Genomic DNA, 24,386 nt, shown 5'->3' on the forward strand with positions numbered 1-24,386 from the left:
CACACCATACACATACTTTTTTTTCTTCTTTTTCGAATCTTCGGATCACGTGCGCGCCGAACCGTGGAGTGGGATCGGTTCGGATTACGGATCAACAGTGATCCGTTGCACCACTAGTGCCTACCAATCCCTAACTCCAGACAACATAACTCAGTCTGGAGTTATATTGTCCTTGTTGCTCATGACAAATCATCACTCTCAGAGAATTAAAACGGATGTTTTAATGAATATATTATGACTAATTTGTGCCCATCAGTGTGTGACTCTTCCTACTTTTCTCTAACATATGATGGAGCTCTTAATCTGCCGCCAGAAAAGTTTCTCAAACTGACGAACCACACTTTTGAATAAAGACAGCAAAACATCCCCATGAATTTACGAGCATCGCCACTAACACGACTTATTCTTTCATACCGATTACTAAAGACAAACAAATTGCTTGAAAAGAAACATATGCACAAAAAAAGAGCTCCCTCTCCAGAGAAGAATGGAGTATGATATAAAACCAGTGTTTGTGCCAGAGCTGCACTGTTTATAATCCAGGTGTATAAACAGTTTGGTTTTTTTGAGGGGGGAGGGGAAATGCAGGCGGAAAAGTATAAAAAGCAACATTAAAACATTCATAGACAGCCATGTGGAGGCTAAAGCTTCTCACAAATCCAGATCAAATAAGGGAAAAAATAATTAAAAAGGAAAAATTACCAACGTCATTGACCTGAGGCTGTGTGGTCATAATTTCCCAAAGATCCTAATGCTGTAAAATATGCAACAACACATAAAACCACACAACGGGCCTTGAAAAGGTACATCACAAAGGAGAGCGTTTAAAGTGATTTAAACAGTGATTGGCTGGGACTCAAGAAAGCTGATTTTACATCTTGTGGGAATGATTATCAGAAGTGGAAAAGTTCACCTTTTTCCTCTGCTGACGACATACATTATGTCCACTCAGCTGGATATTCATTTGCAACAATCATCTTCATACAATGTTTCTACCAAAAGAGATACACGGGATGATTCATCATAACATTACCAACATAAAATGTTTCTTTCTAAGGATGGAAAGCTGGGCTGTTTATAGTGCTGGAGGGAGGAGATTTGGATAAGGAAATCAGGAATAGAATAGCTGACCTCTCTCACACTTAAAACTATTAAATAACTGGGTCATAACGAAATGACAAACTTAAAGAACTCAGTTTAATTTGTTTTATAGATATGATTTTCTTTTTCTGCGGATTCCTGTAGATGAATCCTAAATCCTTCCTCCCTCGAGAGTAAACCGCCTACAGTGTGACTCATAAGGACCTTTTCAATATAAAAGCATAATGATGGACACAAAGAATTACTAACCCTGATGTAATATAATCCTTTCCCTAAATCTTCTACATTTCACAGTCCAGTAGATGTGTTAACATCATTTTGGAGTTGTGCTGCTGTTTTTAAACAAATGATGAAGCAGTGTTAGTTTATGGAAATCTTTTCAAACAAACCTTTATGAAAAGAGACGGTACGATAGTGGAAAGCACAGCGGCTTTATTTTCCTTTCGTTGAGTTAATTGTGCAATTTTTTTGCTCTTCTCTAACATCAAGTCTGAGGCTGAAAACTGCTGTGATTTTGCTCTTTTAGGATAAGGAGGAGTTCTGGGCGGGTTCTTGCTGTCAGGGTAAAATAGATTAGAGATTTTTGTATTGGGTGTTATGGGCAGCAAATTTTCTTCTTACAGCTAGTTGAGGAGTTTGCCGTGTTTTGAGTTTGCAAGTCATATCTCTACATCTCCAAGATAAAAACTGCAGAGAACACAAGAGTATCCGCGTTTCTTCTCAGCAGTCGGCACGTAGAGCTCTGCAACATCACAAACTCACTTTCATGTAGTTTTCTTTTTACTTCCCTCTAGTATCAGATCTGGGACATAACATACTGAAATGTTAAAAATACAACCATCAGTGGAAACACTTTTCTGCCTACAAGTGGCTGAATCAGTTCTTCCCTTTACTTTAATATTGTATCTGGGGCCTCGCAGAGCTGGCAGAAATAGGAGCTTTGGCACATTTAGAGTTGTTGCTCAGCACCAGGTTTAGAGGGCAATCACTTTTTCCCCTTAATAACAAACACCTTCATTTAAAAACTGCATTTTGTGTTTAATTGTGTCATCTGTGGTTAACATTTAAATTTGTTTGATGATCTAAAACGTGTGACAAACATGCAAAACAATAGATAATCAGGAACAGGACAAACACTTTTTCACAGTGTTGGGTCAAAATCTGATGGTAACAAAGGCTGCTGTGTTATCCTGCAAGTCAGCTATTACAGTTTGAGGAGTTTGACCTCAGATGTGTTCTCACTCAGCTGCCTGTCCTTGATCTGAATAGCTGTACTGTTTCTGGAGATAAACATGCATAAAACTTGCCCTTACCCTGTATCTCCCTCATTACATTTGCTCAGTTTTGACCTGCTAATTTATAAACCACTGCACTGTTAGCAGCCTCACTCTGTCTATTTCTATTTTCTATGTAATGGAAATACTTCTTCACCTTTTCAGCCATTTTGTTGCAATACTGTATTTGTTTTAGTAAGCCAGACATTTTTGGCTGCTTTAACCATTTTCCAGCTTTTGGGAAAAATAAAGTATGCAATGCTGTTTCCAACAAGCACTCCAACATGTTCACTTCCAGGATTTGCCTGAAGATTTTCCAACTTGTTTGATTTTGCCTTCCATCTCTCTCTTATTGAATGTAATTAAACTCCTCTCTAAAAAGCCCTCCTGGACTCATCCTCACCGGCCAAATGAGGAAGGAGTTTTTAATTTTGATTCAATCAGCAGGTGGTGCTCTTGTATTCACCGCAGCTCCCTGTGCGTCTGTACGCAGGTCAGAGGAGGATATTTAATGAAACTCTCGGGTAATAGAAGAGTTCTCTGATTAAATGTGGTGGAGCTGACCTGCTCTCCAGCTCCACCCACTCTGTGGAGTGTGTGTGCGCAGGATCTCCGAGCGATGCCGCTTTCAACCAAATCCCCTTTCAGCATGATTATCTATAACCTTAATCTCCCTGTATACACTAATCTGGCGGAAACACGTTCTGCACACAATTATAATTTTATTCCATTCAATTTCTCTCCAACTATTTTACTCCCTGCTCCAGTCAGACATCCAGAAAAATCATCTTTAGGGGAGTAAAACGTAAATCTACATATGTGGATTTATAAAACGATAACGAAGCAAAAATCACAGGGGCCTCAAATCAAATTTACGGGGTTGTGATTGAACATTTGCTTCCACAGTGAATATATGTAGAATAAAAGCTTACCTTAATGAGGGAGGTGCAGACAATAGCACCAGCATTAACCATGGGGTTGTGTGGTTTATCTGCAGGACAGGAAATAGAAGTTAATAAGAGCAGGTTTTAGCAAGCTAATGCTACAGGAACACCTTCACTGAGCACATCACAGCCACATACTACTCTTTTGCATATAAGCTGATAGAGTCCACAGTTTATTATTCCGTATTATATTGTTTGATGTTCTTTTTAAAAATTGGCCACTCTGCTGATGGAAGTCCTGCTCATGTTTCTGATTAGCCAGATACTGCAAGCTCCGCCTTTTTGTTCTACAAGCCCTTGGAAAAGCAACTTGGGAACACAGTAATTTGTGACTTACTGTTTACTTTCTCAAAAAGTATACAGTAAAAGAAAAAGAAGGGAAGCCTTTTTGTGCCAGAGATCAAAACACAAGTGAATAATCTACTGAGTGAACTAAAAAAAACATATAGGGCACAATTACAACACTTCCCCTCTGAGTTGTAATCGTCGTAAGCAACAGGAAGAGCCATGTTTCCTTCTTTTCACTTTTTTTTTAAAGGGAAAATAAACAGCTGGAATATCTGTGCCACCACCGACTTCTCTGCTCGGTTTGATAACAACAAAGAGAGGAAACCTGGAAACGTTCTCACACCAGTTTCCGCTCAGAGAAGCTACAGACACAATAAAACCCAACTCTATTCAGGTTGAACAAAAACTGCTAACCGTATTTGTATTCAACATATGACATTACTTCACTTCACCAAGTTACTGCTCTTTAACATTTCGACATGGTGAGTATTGCAGCAACATGTGTTCCAATGTATAAGCTTTGTTCAACTGCAAATAAAATCCTCAAAGTTAAACTTTGTCAACATCTCTTTTATCCAAGCAAACAAAACCAGAATAATCTCACAGATATAAAACCAGAGACAGACCGTAAAAAACAAAAAAACAAACAAACAACAAACAAACATATGAACAAGGAATGGAAGGAGTGTTTTAAACATGTGATATGTGCAAAGTACAAACACACAACAACAGTCAACATATGGCTTCCCTAAACACTCCCGGTTGAGCACCTAAACACGCCATTAAATCTAAAATAAATTCAAACTTATTCACTCATTTCTTGTTTTTTTAAATTGATTAAAAGCGTATGCTTCACAATGATTCAACCAAAACCCCAAATCTCCATGACATTAATGCCCACGATAAGTGAATGTAACCTTCTGACCACAGCTGTATGAGGATTACTCTGAACTGTGCAAGATGCAAAGTTACTCAAGTAGAGTCCAGAAATAAAGTGTTTTTTTGAGCTCATAAGGCCCACTGTGCTCAAAGAACAAATGACCTGCTCTATATATTGAGATAACTGATATCGCTTGACATCCTCGGTGTATTTCAGACCTGTGGGAAACCATGCTCTGATTCCCCTGCACTGCAGGACTGATACTAAAAGAGCGCCTCTGTGTCTCGGCTGCTCCGTTCTGCCTGCTTTTTAAGGAACCACATGCCAACAGCTTGTTGTTTTTCAGGTTTTTTCTGTCTCCGTTACACACTGCCCACTTTGTTTTATCCAGCTACGCACCTTAACAATTTATCATGGCGCCATGGAAACCAGGCCACGTGAATGGCTCCTCTTACAGAGACTGCATGCACCTGTGCGCCATGTGAAGGTGTGAAGTGACCGATTCCTCACCGTCCTCGTTCAGGAAGAGCTTGTTGAAGCGCAGGCCGCTGGGCTCTTTGCCGATGAAGCGATGTACGTACTCGGTGCCGTGGTCGTGAACGGCGATGGCGTATTTCAGCGGCTTCACGCAGGACTGCAGACAGAAGGGAACTTTGGTGTCGCCGACAGTGTGCCTGCGAAAGACACAAGTGTATCACTTATACACTTATACCTTCAAACTCTTAAGGTGTATGTTAGTAGTTTTTCAGAGTCAGAGGAAATAGAAAATCTCTCTAAATCTACGTAATGATAAGTCTGGCTTTTACCACATCCCCATTTTCTCATATCTGACAGCCACTTGTGAAAAATACATTTACTACAAAGCTTCTGGTGAAGAAACCATCCTCTGTAGGTTCTTCTACACGTAGTCAGAATACCTCTGTCCGTCGACTGTGCACAGGGCGACGGCCCACAGGTCTGGGCTGAAGCGTGCCAGCTGGGGAATATAGTCTGCCACCTACCGGGTGAAGAAACAATGAGGTTTAATCTGACCTATTCCTCACTCCCAACCATCTTGTCCTGGCTGTTATTTAATGTCACAAAGTATTCGACAAACAGACAAATGACTCACAATGTTAAAACTGGTCTATAAGGAACGGTTAGATACAGTTCTACTCAGCTCTGCTCTCACTGACCTGCCCTCCAGACATTTTTTTGGCGTTTTCGTACAGCTCGTCGATGTGAGCAGAGAAGGACTGGAAGTCTGGAATAACAAACTTCTTCCTGAAGGCCTGGGTGAGCAAAACGATGTTGCTCTGGACACATCTGAGGCAGGAAAGAGGACAAATATTTAGGCTGAGGAGTACAGAATGTCCTTATTGACCTTTATGACTGCTTCAAATCCTCTGAGACTTTAATGACAAGTATGGAGCTAGTTAATGGACACAAAGCTTTTAAGGTCACACATTACTAAATATAACATTAGATATAATTAGGGAATGTTCTGATTTTTGAACACTAGATAAGACTAAATACTCGCTCAGCTCGTTTCCTCTTAATAACACCTGAACTTGAGGAGTCTGAGTAGAGAGTATAGCCGTGTATGCGTCACAATTCATCCTGCTGCTTCTATCAGCAGGCACATCATCATCGTTCTACTGGGAGCCATACATGCCCATAACCATAACACTACCTCCACCATGTTTGACAGATATGCTTCAGACCAGGAGCCGTTTCCTTGGTTCAAGCTCATTTTGGTTTCATCTCTCTAAAACATTTGTTTCCAGATCTGTGGAGTCTCTTTCAGATATTCTCTGGTAAAGTCTAATCTGGCCTTGCTTTTTTTGAGTGTAACCAGTGGTTTGCATCTTTTTATAAACCTTATAAAAGGCTGACGGGCTTGTCAGTCAATTGTCCAAGTACTTTTGAGGATCTAAAAATTGCAAAAAAAAAGAATTGTGTAAAAAAAAGAAAAAGTCTAATTTATAAAAAAAGAGTTAATAAAATACTTTTATTAAATCCCTTGAGTTAAAGCTGAAAGTGTGCATTTCAAAGACCGACTGTGGTGCTGGTGTACAGACGGGCCTGACTATATTTGCTTTTCTGGTTCAAAGCTTCTATTTCCAGGCTAAAATTTTCCAGTAAGCGTTCTGGGAGAGCTGTATCCTCAGCTCGACTCGGCCGACTCTGTTGACCTTTCGCTGCGGCTGCTGTAGTTTTAGGAAAAGATCCCCACTTGTTCCCTCGCAGCATGGAATTAAAATTACACAATAAAAGAAAATAGGTACTCCTTTTCCCAACATGTTCTGTACTCTAGATCACCCCTAAAGCAGCATGGTCTGGCTTTTTTTTACCACTTATAGATTTTGTCCTGGGCCTTTTTATGCGAGCGATTATGGATGCAGACCTCGTAGTAAACACAGCTCCACGTAACAAGGCGGTGAGATAGAAGCTCTCCGTTAGCAGAGAGATTTACAGCTTGGCTATCTTACTGCATCCGAGCGGTCTAATCCCTGCAGAGAAAACACACGCTACACTCCACCGCCCGCTCACGTGCTTCCCTCTGAGAGGTTCTATAAATAAGCCCAGGGCGCGGAAGTGATGGACGCCAGCCAGGAGCGCCGGCTCGGGGTCTGTTCAGTGAGGATTTTTTGCTCCCCGGTGAGCCATCATATGCCTGATCTCACCAAGCTGCCACCCAGTTCTGTCTCACTGTGGTTTCCTCCGGGAGGGTGGTGGGGGTCACACAGCAGTGATCCAATGACACAAGGGGGTGAGGGTGGAGGTGGGGATGTCATTTTACTCCACATATCTTTCTTTCCTCTCCAGCTGTGTTTCAACAACAGGTTTGGGTGGCTAAAAATGTTCTGATTACCAAATAAACATGAATTTGAAGGTCGTGTGATGGCCCCCTGCAGACCCAAGTCAGCAACATCCACCATCACAGAACATATCGGCCGTGATCGAGTGCAGTTGTATTCTCTGAGCACTGCCGTTTTTCCTGTTCCTCAGTCCTCGGGTCAAAGTAAAGTCATGTGGAAAAGGAGGCAGGAGGTAAACTTGTGGACTTTTCAAGTGCACCATCATTCTGAGTTAGATTACAAGGAACATTGTTAAGTTTTTTATGCAAAGTGGAAACTAAAAACACCTTGTTTTTCTTCCCCCTTTCAGAATAAGCAGCCAGTGTCAAAATTAAACCTCCAAACACTGAAACACAATCAGATTGCGCCAAATCTACTCCAAATCTTCACCTATGAATCTCCTAATTATCAATTTGATTTCCAGTTATTGAAGTCTACCAGTTTCCATGAGCAGATTTTTCTGGGTGATGAAAACCTGAAGATGAGGTTGCTGACGTGCAAAGCGAGGGATGATGAATGATTAATGGCAAGCGGTGACCCTGTTCTGCTGCAGGGACAAGCAGAGGACTCTAACCAGCTTTAATAATTCTTGTGATGAAACATTGATGCTGATCATAAAGGTGGGACAGCAGGCAGGATATTAAACACGGGATACACAAAATCTATAAATATATAGAAAGAATATCCATATAGTCTCAATAATGCAAGGTTCTGTCTTCTTATACATAACAGTAAAATCCAACATCTGGCTTTTGACTCAAACTGCACATCTGGATCTTTTATTAAATTTTACGGAGCCAATTAGGCTGCAGTTTGTTAAATGAGAGTGCAGAAAACTCCTGCTCGAGCATATCAATCCATCGTTGCTCAGTAAATTAAAGACAGGCATACTTTTTGAAGAGGTGTCGGTCCAGCGCTCCATCTGAGGTTGTCTTCAAGGTCACCTTCAGCATCTCCATACATTCTTTCAGCCGGGGGTCTCCCGTGCGAAGACCTGTGGCTTTAAGAGCCTGTGCAAGGAGAGGAGAGAGACACCAGGATTAAGACAGCCTGACAACAAAATCAATAAAGCTGCGAGCTGTGATTCCTCCAGAGCCTGACAGGAGGAGCTCATAATTCAGAAAGCTACAGGGCTGAATCACTGCCAACAAGTCAGTAATTTATGTGTGACATGCATTTATTTAGCTGCTATGCTGTAAATGCTTTTTGTCGTACATTTTATGAAAGTCTTTTTTCAGTTAAGTCACCACAGCATTATTTATCCATTTGTAAACATTGTGTGGATTTCCCATCTTCTTTTCACCTTCATAACTGATTCAATTCAGTTGTATTTATATAGCACCAAATCACAACAACAGCTGCCTCAGGGCGCTTCATATTGTAAAGACCTTACAATAATACAGAGAAAACCCTAACAATCATGACTCCCTACGAACAATGAGTGGGAAAGAAAAACTGAATTTTAAACGGAAGAAACCTCCAGCAGAACCGGGCTAAGCGAGGAGTGGCCATCTGCCGCAGCTGGATGGGCTGCAGCGAAGACGATAACCACAACATCTAGTTAGTAGTTTTTATAGGTCATTTATCCAGGGGAGGAACTGTTGTATAAAACCACCCCGAAGTTCCTGTTTCAAGCTGGTTTTAAACTGGTTTCCAACACTGCAGAATGGTATTACACCACTGTACTTTCACTCCAAGAGAAATTTAGACTACATAGACATCTTCAACAAGTTTGTGTGATTCTAAGCCAACACCTGATTTCACTTCTAAGATCTATCCAAATCTGCACAATGTTTAATGACTTAATCTTCTCCATTATTCCCCTAATGAAGTTTAATAATAAGTGAGATCTGCTCTGTTACTCTGTCTCCATTCCTGTGGGCGATTTGGGGCCATTTTCTCTTGTGTAATTTATTTCTATTAATATTTCTATTTAACAAAAGGTTCCGACACCATAAATATCCAACTCTCAGACATATCACTGCTGTGATAACTCACTGTGGTAAATTTGTGTGCAGGGATTTTTTCTTGGCCCTCTGCGATGGTGTAGAACAGCAGATCCTCCAGGCTGGGCAGGATGCCCGCCTTTCTTCTCCTGCAGGAAGCAAAAATAAACAGGCAGAGACAGAAAGGTGAGAAAAATAACTCCACAGTGAGGAGCTGTGGTGGAAATGTGGACATACAGGAGGAGGGGGGGGAGGGGGGGCTGCAGCAGAGGGAGAAGAAAACGCTTTTTCACTGCAGGGAGAAGCAGTGAGTAATAACAGTAAGGAAAACACGGTCTCAGCTTGCCTTACCTCAGCATTAAAACCTGTGGAAAAGTATACCTCCATACTTTTAGTAACATACTTTTCCAGGAGGTTAATATGCTACTTTGAGGCCACAGGAATTGTTAATTGTACCTTGCTTGAATACCAGCCAGGAATGTGTTTGAAAAGCTCCCAGCATGCAAGCTAACGAAACCCAAGATTTAACGATTTAACCAAGTTTACACAGAATTTAACCAAAAACGCTTCAAACCAAGAAGAGAATTTAGTGCTAAATTTCTGTCCTAGTTTTAAGTTTGGAGACTGCAGCACAACAAAAACTACCAATACTTCATGACAGACAACCCTTACAGGCCTCGTCATTCACACTGTGTGAGGTGGCAGTGTCGGTGCAATCAGCTGGATAAAAGCACTGTCTGGGATGTGATGACTGGGCCTTAACTGTTGCAGCTGGGACAGGGAGACTAGCCAAGGCCTCCGGCATGCTGACGGTGTTCAGTGGCTGGAAGAAAACCCAAAAAACAAACAAAAAAAACAACCCCACACACGCAACCAGAGTGATGGGTTAGCACTCGACGTGGCAGCTAAAACCCTACGTCAGACCTGCAGCGTCACCAGAGCTCCATTTTTATCCTTCAGAGCTGAGTAAGCAGCAAATAAAGAAATAAATGACAAATAGACAGTGATGGGGTCCAATACTAGTCCCACACAAGAGGAACTACAGTTATTGTAAATACTTAAATATTAACAACAACATTTGGTTAGTCGTCCTTTACAGTTAATTGGCTCAGATTTGAAACATTATCTTACTAAATTTTTAATGTAAATGGAAGATTATAGTTTAAACAAAAGCAAATCTATGATCATTAAAGATTTTTTTAATGTTTCTATTTGTATTAGTTTGTGTATTATAACTGTCTGATTTTATATTTGATATGGTGTGTCTTAAAAGCCTAACCAGGGACAAGGTCTTAGCTGTGGCTACAAGTCAGTTTTTTGGCACTTTGGTCACAGAGCTTTTAGTAAAAGGTAAAAATCATCACAGTTAACCGATTCTGCTCATGTCCATCTCCATGTTTTTTAATTCTCGGTCTTTACCAGAGCAGCTCTGGATGATTCATAGTTCAAAATAATCCTTCTTTAAATTATACTGCAGCCCCTCAGTCTAAAACAAGCTTTTTTAGCTCCTCCCCTTTTTAGACAACTTTCTTCTGACTTCCTGTCCCTCTCAAATATAAGGTTCTGGACAGGAGGTGGGTGGGGATTCTGTGCTCAGATGGCCTTATTAAGGGTTATCCTCTCTGAGAGAGCCACGAGTAGAAAAAACTACCTGAGTGTGAAACATCGCACACGTGACCGAAATCAGAGCAGAAAATGTCCACTTCAAGGAAACCTGAGCATCTAGCACCGTTTCCTGGCTGGTATTCGGAGCAGAGTGTCCACAGGAAGTCGTCTCTGGGAGGAAGGTTAGTAGCGTGTCAGGAGGCAGACGGGACGAACGGTTCACAGCAGGCTCTCTGCTATGATTCATACCAACACCAAATTGGATTTGTACAAAGCTCTGGGTGCTCACGATGACCTGCAATGCATCATGGGGGCGGCTTGGTGCTAGGAGAGGATGTCTGAAGGTCAAACTTGAGGTGGCAGGCGCTCCTCTCAGCAGCCAACCAGAAATAAAGAAAAGGAGCCAAGTTTGGATACATGAGAGCAGAAATGTACCAGATTATAATTTCAGCATCAGCAGAGTTTCCTCTGGAATCATGCAGCAGCAGCAACCATCAGAACATTACAACATCTAATAGAGGAAATGGACAATTAACAGAAGCTTTCACTCTCAGCTTCTTGCGCTCACTCTTTGTCTCCATCGAATGCAACATTTGATGGAGACAACATGTCACATTACCATTAGCATAAAAGCTTCCAATCATTGTCTACTCCACTCTGTGCAAGGAGGGGCACTCACAGTAAAGGAGAAACCAGAGACTTTATGTAAGCAACAGTGCTTTTTACTTCAAGCTGCTTTCGTCCTTGTGATGACTGCACTTATGGAACTGAATTAAACTGAGTCTGAATTCCTGAAACTATAGTTTGTCCTTCCAACTAAAATAAAAAGGATTTCCTCCTGATAATTTCTATTTATCGATGTACTATATTCAAAAGGGGAGAAAACCAATGTTTCTTTGTTGAGTCTCGTGTGGTTTTAAATATAAAAGAATGATTCCCAGTCTTTTTCCTCAGGGTAAGGAGTACAGCTTATTATTTACATGGGTGTGGGAAGTAAAAAAGGCTGGATTGGAGCATCTCTGACATACACACATAGCTCCTGAATATGTGAGAAACACAGAGTGACTTTGACTGAAATAACAGTCGTGAACGGGGGTTTTCCTGAGCACCACTGCTGCAGAAACCAAGAGAGGAAACACTGGCAGCGAGTTGAAGTCAGATTTATAGCTTTTGTGCCAAGTTCCACTCAGGGTGAAAAGTCAGGGAGTCTCAGCGAGGAGTACATATAGTTTAAAAGTGTGTCTGTTTGAATAGATTACATTAGGTTGCACCTCTCAGAGGAATACCGCCCCATACTTGAAAATCGGACTCCTTAACAGTTCCTTAGGAGGAAGCTCTGACTTTCCAGCATCAGTGGAACGCAGCAGTAGCACTACAAACAGTTCACACGCTGTCTGGGTTAGCATGTCGGGGTCGCTGCATCGTGCTCCACCTCTCACCGCATTAATGCAGACTGCTGGTGAGGAAGGAATACACATCAGAGAGTGTGTGATTGAGGAAGAGGAGGAAGACAGGATGGAAGGATGGAGGGTGAGGTAGAATAGAGAGGGACTGAAGCGCACCCACTGGGAGGAAGTGAGGTCATGTCTAAGTAAAAGCAGTTGTTGGCTTTCCGTAGAAAACCTCTACTTCTACTGGATTTTATTTTGCAAAACTTTTGAAAAAGAGACTAAAACGACAAAATAGAAAGATACTTACAAATGCAAAACAAGAAGATCAACAACAGGGAGACAGAGAGAGTGAAGAGGGATAACACTGAATTAGTAACAGTGGCATTAAACTGAAACAGTAACAGCGAGCACACATATGATCAGCACAGAGCACGTCTTCAGATCACGCTGCTGTCAGGACAAGAAATAAAACAGAAGCTGTGACATTAAATGTAGCGTTTCACAGTGAATCACATTAAAAACATGCAGCATTGAAATGCACTATGAGACATACAAACGAATAGTATAATCTGAAATGACTACTATGACTGAGCACTACTACTACCACTATACTTTTTTCCCACCACTGAAACAGATGAGGCCCAGCCGGCTTGGGAGCCAGAGGTCTCAGCTCTAATCGAAAGCAGACAGCCATTTCCACATAAATAAACATTTGGCCTAAAACTGAAACAGAAATGGCTGCTGGTGGATTTTAACCGTGTAACACTTGAAATGAACATGACACTGTAACCAAATAATAGTGAAGTAAGAGGGCCCTTCTTGAGTGAGAGACTTCCCCTGTGGGAGCATCATTAACACAGGCAGGTTAGAGGTGGACACTGGAACATCTGGATGGTCTCATTAATCTACCTCAGCTGGTCTCATTAGTACTCTCGCTCACGCTCTCCCTCCCCCTCCTCTCGCTCTGTTTGTTTTTAAAGGTCAACGCGAACAGAAGCTGAAACAGCAGCAGCCACTCCACAAAACTCTCTCCTGCACTGCAGATGAGTGAGCCTCTTCCAGAAGAGTCATCGAAACGGCATCTAACTGAACTGAGGCAGGAATCTGGAGACGTTTCCTTCACACGTGACCTTTCTGTGCCTAGACCCCCACAGGATCAGTATTTTACCTGGCACTACTAACACAAATGCTTCAAACCTTTTTCATCAATGCTAAGGCAGCTGTTTAAACATATACAACTCACCCACATTATGTTTTAAAAAGTTTTAAAAACCCTGCAAATTAACAAGAATTTACTGGCAAATTTGTGTGAAAAAAACTAAATAAAATTTATGACAAAGAAACTGCCAGATATGCGGGGAAAAGGCAGAAAAATTATGCACCACCATGGCTCACCTGAATAAGCAGGTGAGCTCTCTGCCTGCTCTCCTGTCACCTCGCTGAACTATCCTGCCTAAAAAAGGCTAAAAATTCAAAGACATGTCTATATCTAAGTTTTACAAGAAAAATTAGGAGCATTTATCAAACCAAAATTTGCAAGAAACTCACCAAATTATGAGGAAAAAAATATATTTATATTTTATATATAAATATTTCCTCTGAATTTCACCCTCACATTACATTGTTTTCTTCAACCAGGCCCTAACACTAATACACCACCATCGTAGTCTCCCTCTGAGCCCACCATCAGATGGTGCGACTCCCTTGAAGTCGGGGCCTGAGGTGTTCGCACTGACAGGCGGAGGTCTCTGTGTGAATTGAGCCGTCAGTATCTGCTGCATTTATTTAATCTGATCGATGGCGCTGGTTTCACCGCCTCACAGGCATCATGACAAATTATTGCTGGTGGGTTGGAGAGGGCGGAGGCAGACATTAGACTGGAAGCGCTGAGAGAGAGGTGGCGCTGCACGAATCGATCTATGCGACTGACTCATCTGCTCGAGGCCCTGACATCTGCTGGGCGGCACGCCAGCTCACGGTGCTTAAAATAAATAAATAATTAAAAAGCGAAGACATGATTTAGGCAGGATGAGCTCCTCTGTATCGCATACTGCTCTGAGACCTTACTAGCTGAAGCACAGCCTCAGAGCCCTCAGAGTCAGCGTGCAGCTCAGGCTGAGCCTGTCTGTCTTTTCTTTTCAGACTTCAGTGTTTGAAAGCAACAAACACCAGGATGTACATCTTATGTGTTGAACTCTAACAAAACAATCCAACAACCTGACTGAAGAAACCCTGACTAATAAATATGTAATACTGTTATGTCTTAATAAACAGCTGTGGGGTGGTCGTGTAAGAAGGTGGTCTGCATGTCGAAGTATCCTCAGGTGAGACACTGAGTCGCCCCAGATGCATCCATCAGAGTGAATGCGTGCACGAATATTTCATGTTGCAAGCTAAACACAGGACAGCAACCTGTTTACATCTACAAAAAAGAAGAAAAAAAATGCTTGCTTCCTGGATGTATTAAGGTTTTGAGGGTGATTGCCTTCTAACAGGAGACCTGTGCAACCTTTCTGCAAACAGCCGCAGTCTGACTTGGACTATTTCAATCACTCTCAGAGAGACCGCAAATAATTGCCGTCTAGTTTTTAAATGCCGACAGATGCCGTTGCCATTAATCTGGACCAGTCTTTGTGAATGAGCACAACTCGACTGGTTGTATTCTGGTTATCGGAGGGCTAAAATGTAAGACAGCAACAGATTTGTGATTTTCCATGATTTATCAGTTCATTGCCATTTTGTCAGAAACAGTTTGCCAGTAATTTCATTTAGAAGTGAGATAACTTTATCTTACTGTATAAAACAGATACTGACTGAGGTTAATTTGAGGACATAATTTGGAGAGCAAAACAGTGATAAATCACAGTGTGTGTTTCTGCAGTAGTCAGCATATCACAAAAAGTTAAATATCGCATATCATGTGGGGTGTCTGGTGACTCCCACCTGCAGTATTTTAGTTCAGAATGTGAATAAAAACATTCTAGAATTGAAGAAAAAGCTGGCGATGTTGTAGTTTAGGCCTACAGAGGGCCAGAGTCACAAACGAGAGAGACTGTAGTCACAATCAAAAACTTTGCAGGTAAAAAGCCAAACTGAGTCCTTAATCAAACTGCCTGATCAGCAACAAAACAACAGATATTACAGATTAAACTACAGATCTTTACATTTTTATGGTTTGCTGGATGTTGGAGACTGCTATTTAATGACCCACAAGAACCCTGAAATGCTGAAAAACTAACCCAATAATCAATCCCTATTATGGAAATAAACTGATGAGTGTGGCTATGTGAAGGTTTTACAATGTGTTTTGTGGGAGTATGGCTGGAGGATTTTTAGACTTTCTTTGCATATCTCCTTATATTACTCTCTTTTATAAGGTTTTATATGATACAGGATATTTAATATTGTGTGTAGCTGTCCAGGAACTGCAGATGGAAATCACCTGGAAGCTAAATGTGCTGTCTATATACGATCCCTGACACGTAAACAAAGCTCCTTTAAGCTGCCTAATAGAGAAAAGTCACTGAGTTCCTCAAAAGCGTTGAGTTTTTCAGGAAGACGATGAACCTGCTTGCTCACCAAGATTCACGCTGCAGATAAAATTCACACAGTGATCTTCACAGAACAAGCCAAGCTTGGCTCAGACTTGGATTAACCTCCAGGGGAGGCACGCTAGTGCTGACAACCAGTCAGCTGAGCAGAGCGACGGCCTGAACGCCGCCGGTAGCTTCAGCAAATTGTCCGTGAACAGAAACAAGTGGGGCAACTCTGTCCTGCAGGGGCAATGAGGCATTTTATGATTATGGAAGCTCTCTAAGGAGACAGGCTGGTGTCAGAGCTGCTCCGAGGGGAAGAAATGATCGGCCAGCTGGTTATCATGCTGGATCTTCAGCAACTATGTGCATCTTTATATATTTTCTTAATGAGTTGCCTCTAAAAATAATGAAATTATAAACCCTCCACTGTGGCTGTCCTGCAGCCCCCTCTCCTGATGATAGAGTTAATTTATACTCAAAATTCTGACACTCATATTTTCATTCACTGTATTTGTACGGAGGTCCAAAAGAGAGCAAATGTAAATTTAAATTACACAAAAATCAATTAATATGCTGCTACGTGAAAACACAGCACCTCATCTCTGTACTGTTTTTTATCTCCAAGATTTTTCTATTTTTTTTTTTAGTCTGTATTTTCTTTTATGTTTTTTCTATTTATTTACTTATGTATTTGATGGACAGTAAGCTAACTAAATTTCATGATTTTAAAGAAAGATGATTCATGACAGTGTATATCTGTGGAGGAACCAATTACGTAAATAAACAAAAAAAAACATAATACACTTCAAAAATCATCCAGAATTTAATTTATTTAATTCTAATTTATACTATTTTTGATACAACTAATTAGGACTTATTCATTTTTTTTATTTCTATATTTGGAAGATCGTTTTTTTTTCCAACTGGCATACATACTTTTTTTTTTAAATTCTGTATTTTACTTTGACATTTTTCTGTCCATTTCAGCATCATTATAGAAATTACGGGACGCTCACCTGTTTGGTCTCATAACAGAAATAAAAACTGACATCCATAATAAATCTATTGAATTTTTTTCATATAGCGCCAAATCACAACAACAGTCATCTTAATAAGCTTTTATATTGTAAGGTAAAGACCCTATAATAATAGAGAGAAACCACAAAAACTAGATAACCCCTTGCCTTTGGCAACAGTGGGAAGGAAAAATTCCCTTTTAACAGGAAGGACCTCCAGCAGAACCAGCATGACCAGATGGGAGTGAGGGGATGAAGACGGGACAAAGACACACTTTCGGAGAAAGAGACATTCAGGAAAAGGAAAGGAAACAAAAGGAAAAGAAAGAGCTCCTCAGACTGGAAGCTGGTTCCACAGAAAGAGGGGCCTGAAAACAGAAGGCTCTGCCTCCAACTTTACTTTTAAATACTCTAGGAACCACAAGTAAATCTGCAGTCTGTGAGAAAAGTGCTCTACTGTGGTGATATGATACTATGAGGTCTCTAAGATAAGACAAGGCCTGAATATTCAAGACCTTGTGTGTGAGGAGCAGCATTTCACATTTGATTCCGGATCTTACAAGAAGTCTGTGCCAAGAAACCAACCAACGTTAATGAAATGCCAAGAAGACTGGTCAAATATCAGCCACAATTATACCAGGAGCTTGTTGATGGCTACCACCCAATCAAGGTGCAACATGCTAAGAAACATTTAGTGGGAGTGTATGTATATATTTGAGCCTGTATGTATACTTTTAACCCTGTGTGGATTAGAGAAAATCCCAAATAAATACAAACTTGTGCACAAAATTCTCGTTTTCTAAAGTTATTAAAGATGTATGCTGTACGATCGTTCCACCCTAGAACATGTCCACAACTATATATGTGTTAAACATTTAACATGGCAAAAACTGATTTTAACTTGTGTCTATGTTTTCATTATTTTATCTTTATTTTATTTTGATTCATTGTGCTATTTTTTTTGCTATTAGTAACGTAACAGATTAATTTATTGTTATTATTAATGTTATTTATGATTTATACTGATTTATGATTTATTCTACTTATTTTGTATTTATGTCGGTAGTTAGAGGCATTTAAAATAAAACTTTGTTTCAGCCACTGAATAAACATTTTTTGGCATCCATAAGGGACAATTTCAGGTTAGTATCTCTATCTTTTTACTTACTCTGAAATACCTGGAAGTTGTGGCTTGGCTCTACCCAGCAGTTTGTTTATGTATATATATAGTTTTTTTTTCTCTCCCCCAGAGGCAGAAACAAGCCTCTATACTTTAGACTTGCTTTACTTTGCCTCTCATCATGTGGCATACACTGTGCTTTATAATTAATGATATAAGTGTATTAATTCAGGTCAGTAGCTGCACTCTTATGGAAGCAATAGTGGGTGACCTTGAATATGCATGGAGCTGATGCTCGGTGTGGAGTGGAGATCCAAACATTAACCAGCTTCAGTTGTCCTTAATTTTTCGTTTAAACTGACCCGGCTGGGTAACCTGGTGCCGGCTGATGCCTCCCTGAGTCTGGATGGATGAAGGCATCAGCCTCCAGCAGCTGGTCACGATATCAGGCTTGCCCCACTGCATGTGCTTCCATTCTCGGACACGTCTCAAATTTACTTCCTTTCCACCAGTTTCCATTGAGTACATTCTGACTAATCGCCACCCGCTTAGAGCAAGTTAATGCCACAAAACATCCTTAAGGTTCATACTGGAACTACTAAGTCATCTTAGATATATTAAACTTGTCCGATAATGGCTGCTGGATTGACCTCCATCGCTACCTACCGGAGCTCTCCACTGGCCTGAGCCTGTAGGTGGGCGCACTATCACCGGTCACTTGCACCCATAATCCCCCTCATCTACAGCCCCTGACCTGCACAGTTCCCCGGCAAACTCAACCCTCCTTGCCAGCCTTTAGCAGGCTGAGCTAAATGAGCATCCGAGCTAGCAGCTAGCCACTTCGCGTGATGCGCGTTAGACCCTTCGCACCAAACTACGTTGTAAAAAACCTAAATTCAAATAACGTCCCTTTTTGTGCAAGTGTTATAGATAAAGTGATTAATTTTTAAATACAACGAGAAATTAGACGCATTTCTTAAATTCCGCGTACTTTCTGTAAGTAAAACTGGTTTATTTTTTTAAATGAGAAGCCTCAAGGTAAAGGCACCTTGATGTCATGATTGTTTACCGCCCCATTAAAAATGCTCCTTTTTTTCTATTGAGTTCGTCCTACTGTTAACGTTACTCACTTCTCTGTTGAAGAGTCCTTGCCGGTGGAGTCATTGGAGCAAAAGCCTCTCAATGCGTGCTTCCTGGCCAAGTGCTGAGGGGCTCTCCAGCCAGAAAACCGCCCTCTACCCGGTGACCGTCCATCAGGACTCAGGGTGCTGAAGCAGGCGGCGGGAGCAGGTGCTGCTTTAACGCCGACCCTACGTGTGAGCGGCCGCTTCAGCTGAGTCTGGAATAACTCCTTGAGCGTTACTGTAGACCGAAGATGTAACATTTCAGCCCTGTGGTACAGACGAACTGTGCAGTGGAGTTACTATAGAACCGCGTGGAGGGATCGTAGAGGTCGGTTCCCGGTGAGAGCGCCGCTGTATCGGTCGTGTAACGGTTCTCCCACTGACTCAACAGCGGAAAAAAGCTCCCCAGCGGGATACAACCAACCTTATCCACCGCGTGAGCTGTGATTGGACGGGCTTGACCCATGGGCGCACCTAATTGGTGAGAAGTCCTAACAGTCCCGCCCACGGTTGTGAATCGTGTTTTGGTCCCGTTATCTCCATCACTTCCCGTAATTAGCGAACAAGTTTATGTTATTTATAAGTATTTGCCCATTTTTGTATGTTTTTAGGCACAGTTTCGATATTTTTGTCTTTATAAACACAATAAATAACGAAAACAATCATATTTTTGAATTTACTACATTTAATGGCTGTTTTTAATCTATTATAGTTAATCCTTTTAGCTCTTTTACTTTAAAGGGCCACTATAATGTATTACGTCACGTTTTTACAAAGCATTTCATTGTATTTTATTTACATTTATTATTGTTTATTCAATTAATTTCCTATTTTATTGTTTTACTACACGTTTTCTATTTATTTGAACTGCTTTATGTTAAGCATGATACATTTTAGACCTATTTGTTCAGGTTATTTTTATTTTTTACTGGCCCACTCTTCTTTATCCACGTAGGCTTCTTTTTCATGTAGGCTTTGTTTGTGGCTGCTGTAGCACAGACATAACTTTTGGGGAGACAGAAAGTATATGTTTTATCATACAATGGAATCCAGTTTTAGTTAAGTAGAAAAAAACTAATTATCGGATGAGTCACAAGTATGTAGTCTGCATTCATTTTAAGTTAAATGCACATTTTGCACTCTTAGTTGTAGAAATGTTATTATTTGTGCCACACGAATGCTGGAAATCACATAACACATATACAAGAATTTAAGAATAAACACAATATAAGTGAAGTAATATCATAAACATCACTATATTGAAATATTTTAAGCCTAATATTTTCTGACTGATTCATGTGCATGAGTCTTCATGCTTGGCCTGCAGAAATCATGTGCAGATGATTCAAATAAACAAGTTTGCACAGCTATATAACTCACACTGCTGTGCAGAAATCTTGAATCACCCCTCATTTCTTTATACTTTGGTAGGAAAATAGGAAGTGATTTATTGAAGCATGTGCAAACATACATGTAAATACAGTATATAAGGCAAAATCAGAGATTGTACAAGTAATGAGTTTGAAAGTCAATATTTGGTGTGACCATCTTTATTCTTCAGTACAGTCTGAACTCTCTTAGGCAGCTTTCTTGCCATGTCTTTAAGTAGGAATAGTTCTCCAGGCTTCTTGAAGGACAGTCAAAGCTCTTCTTTGGATGTTTCTGCCTTTTGTTCTGTTCTTTGTCAACATGATCCCACACTGCTTCAATAATGTTGAGGTCCGGGCTCTGCTACGCCCGATACCTCTGCTTTTGTGCCCCACTTCTCCATTTTCCTCAAATTTTTTAAGAACACACTACACACTATGCAGACATAAAACAAGTTCTCAGATTAATATTTCTTTGGGAATCACCTCATTGGTGCAAAAAATAGCATTTTAAGCTGTCAAACTGTGTGTGTGTTTTTGGTTCAGTGTTAAATGGCTTAACCAACAAACAAACAAACACAGAAACAAAACATTCTGGACCGGACTGAAAATGAGCGAAGCAAACGTTACTGAGTTTATGTTAAAATAAACTTTTTTTTAAGCTTCCTATTCATTCAGCTGAGTTACAGTCACACTCTCCACCAGTTGTCCATGCCTGTAACCTGTAATAAATAAAAATGAAAACTAGACTTCTATAAAAAATATCATAAAATGCAACTATAAAACCTTACAGGGATACAAGTAGAACTTTAAAACAATAAAAACAAATAAGCAAGAATAAGGAAACACACCCTAGAAGAGATCTGAGATATAAAAGTGATTAAATAAATATTAAAGCATCAGGTCTCTGCACAGTGGTGAGGAAAAAAAGAGTCTTAAAGCAACCCTGTGCAGGACTGTCACTGATGCGTTGTGCTGCTCTGCCACCTTGTGGTTCACTTTGGTGTTGCACACATTCAGGGCTTTCTCTGCAGACTGTCGCCTTGTGTGTGTGTGTGTGTGTGTGTGTGTGTGTGTGTGTGTGTGTGTGTGTGTGTGTGTGTGTGTGTGTGTGTGTGTGTGTGTGTGTGCCCTTGAAAAAAACATCTACAGCGCCATCTCCCGGTTAGAAAGTGATGTGAGACTAGCTTACAGGCGTGTAGGAGCCTCTTTCCATTCATGAAGTGACAGATTGATAGAAATCTGGGAACCACATGCACACTCTGCAGAAAAAACACAGAAAAACACATCAGAAATTTCCCAAACAGTGTCACACTCAGGTCTAATTCAATCTGCAGAGCTCAGTGTACCAGATTACAGATTATCAGCCTGTTCCTCCTGAGTCAGGCAGCATTTTAATGCTCGTTTTGACCTCCTTTGCGGCCTGCGTGGGTGGAGCTCGACGCCCATCACTAAATAATGACCTACACCGCAGATTACTCACCGGAAAGTGTTTGCTTTACTTTTCTCAAACTTTTTTTTTTTACATTTTTTTTTATCTGACTCTATCTTGCTAAACTCCACCCACCCAGAGAGCCAAAAGAGGATAAAACAAACACATTAGAGCTGACTAATAAAGCCTCCAGTGCACTTGAACATGAAACATTCATGAATTTGGCCTGAAAATCTGATTTCCATGTGATCAGAAGCAAAGGGGACTTCCGACCAATTGCACGCAGAGGGTTTTTACTTGACAGGAATCAACATTTTTACGTTAAAAAAAAATCCCTTTTTGCAGCAAGTAGCGGCAGATGAATACCTGCTGTTTTACTGCTGTTCATTTGGACTATATAAGACATCTTTTGGTGTCCATATACTTTTGCAGCCCTTGCAGGCGTTTTAGTGCACAATCGTGAGCTTCTAAAAATAAAATCAGTGGGATTAAATGTGCCCCAACATGTCCCAGACCATGTGCATATTTCTGACAGAGGATTCGTTCTAAGCTAAGAGGTTTGAACATACAAGCTCGCAGATGACCTCCTACTTACTGTAAAACCAAAGAATATAAAGAACTTCAGTCTTTTAATGGTACAATCTGCTTGTAATATGCTTGTTTGTGTTACAACAGCTTCTTATAGTCTCCTATTTAATTTCTCTTAAAACATTAAAAAAAAACTCGTGCGAAATAAGGCACACTCTCTTTAAGTTACAAGCTTGTACCAACGCAGGACATCATGAAAATACTCCTTAGCGGGACTTAAAATGAGATAAATACAACCTCAAACGAACAACAGCACATGACATAGTACACTGTGTCATTATTTATTTAACAGAAACTGAGCCAAAATACACTAACAGTCCTGTGAAAACCCATAGTACCTCTATAAAGCAGATGTTTTGCTAGTTTGATTAGTTTGATTTGGGCACCTTGCAGTCACTGAGTCCAGACCTGTGTCCACACCACTGAAATGCTGTGGTGTGGATTTAAGAGAGCTGTGCATGAACTTCAATGACCTGAAGCAATGTCCTAAAGAAGAGCGGGCTAAAACTCCTCCACACTGATCAAGTGTAAAGTTACTGCTGTGAAAGGTACTTCTACAAGTTGCTGAATCATGGGGTGCACTTAGTTTTTCACACAGTTTCTGCCTTTTTGTTTGTTTTATGAGATAAATAATGTCTAAACATGTCTTATGTCATATGTTGCTGTTCACATTGAGGCTGTATTTACTTGATTTTCAGACCAGCTTATTCATGTGTATCTTTTCCATGTTCATGATCAAACCGAGTCAAACGTTCACTCTTGGTAAAAGTTACATACTGATGTGTTTACATTGACCCTAGTGTGACCCTGACGGCTGGGAAATTGCATTAAAGGGGAGGGGAAGCAAGAAAGACTGGAGACAGTCCTGCTTTGCTTTTCTTCACTTCATCTAGTCATTTAAAAACTACAAACAACTTCTTTTAAAGCCTGGCTTCGTGTTTCTTTCTTTCTCTGCTATATTGCATAAAAATTTAAAAAAGCAACTTGCCAACTCAAAGCAGCCCTCAAAGTTTAAGCTGCGTTTTCTCTGCATGTGGCATTAAAACCAGAAGACAAAGGAAGAAAAGAGAGGAAGGGAAGGAAGGAAGCAAGGAAGGAGGGGAGACAAACATCCCTAACGAAGCTGCAGGGAGGAGAGGCGATAATTCACCAACACCCACACCTTCTCAAAAGCAGTCGGATTCCTGCTCCTTTCAAAATGAGGGTGATGGGTGCACTCGGCAGATCCCTCCCACGCCGCTTAGCGGCTGGCTTCCGCCCACCGCCCGTGGAGCCGCCCACCTCCTGCCGTTGCCGCGGCAACACATCATCATCATCATCATGAGCAGTGACTTGCACTGGAGGAGGAGGTGGAAGGACAGGGAGGGGAGGGGTGGTTGTTTGAGCAGGGCTGCCACTGTGAGCAGCAAAACGGCGTGGGTGTTCATGAGTTGAGTTATTCTCCTGAGAAAATCTGTCCACGTGTGTGTGTGTCTGTGTGCGTGCGCGTGGAGAGACAGAGGGGGAGGAGAGAGGGAGAGGATGATGGGAGGTATGCGAAAAGGACCTGCGTCAGAGTGAGTCATCGGCCGGTTTCACAATGTGTTGATGTGACGCTGATGCAAATGGTCGGCGCAGGGATTCATCTCTATAAACCAAAATAAATAAAAAGAAGTTGAAGAAGAAAACAAACACAAGAAGAAGAAGGAGGAGAACAAGAGAATTCTTTAGAGGTGTCTCGGTGGCACCTGGAGGACGAGCGCTCCTCACGGCTCGAGTTCTCGAGTAGCTTTCGGAGCTCCGCCCTGCAGCGGGAAGCTAATATGTAGTCACACTAAAGATTGTTATCACTAAATGTTAGGTTTGTTACTATGACTACAACCTGTTATTGGAGGACCACAAAGAGCTTTCTGCCCCATTAGTCACATACCTTCTTATTCTGCCTTAAGCAATGG

At 41.0% G+C, this 24,386-nt stretch overlaps 1 protein-coding gene across 2 annotated transcripts in view; it reads right to left on the bottom strand.

Annotated features, from left to right (window-relative positions):
- The window catches only part of LOC102295541 (glutaminase kidney isoform, mitochondrial), a 30,340-nt gene extending 10,866 nt beyond the window's left edge, over positions 1-19,474 (bottom strand). Inside the window, exons 1-7 of one of the 2 annotated variants that reach the window (XM_005919917.3) lie at positions 19,072-19,474; positions 9,326-9,416; positions 8,219-8,337; positions 5,663-5,792; positions 5,405-5,484; positions 4,998-5,161; positions 3,308-3,366 (exon numbers count right to left, since the gene is read on the bottom strand). In XM_005919917.3, coding sequence (XP_005919979.1) covers positions 3,308-3,366; positions 4,998-5,161; positions 5,405-5,484; positions 5,663-5,792; positions 8,219-8,337; positions 9,326-9,416; positions 19,072-19,325 — 897 coding nt within the window. In that variant the 5' untranslated portion in view covers positions 19,326-19,474. Of the gene's footprint in view, positions 1-3,307; positions 3,367-4,997; positions 5,162-5,404; positions 5,485-5,662; positions 5,793-8,218; positions 8,338-9,325; positions 9,423-19,071 lie in introns of both variants that reach the window. The other variant, XM_005919916.3, reaches the window with a different exon arrangement.
- Between the last annotated feature and the right edge of the window lie 4,912 nt (positions 19,475-24,386).

This window comes from Haplochromis burtoni, unplaced genomic scaffold (assembly GCF_018398535.1).
Source record: "Haplochromis burtoni strain Fernald_Lab_line unplaced genomic scaffold, NCSU_Asbu1 Contig_39, whole genome shotgun sequence".
Classification (NCBI taxonomy): domain Eukaryota; kingdom Metazoa; phylum Chordata; class Actinopteri; order Cichliformes; family Cichlidae; genus Haplochromis; species Haplochromis burtoni.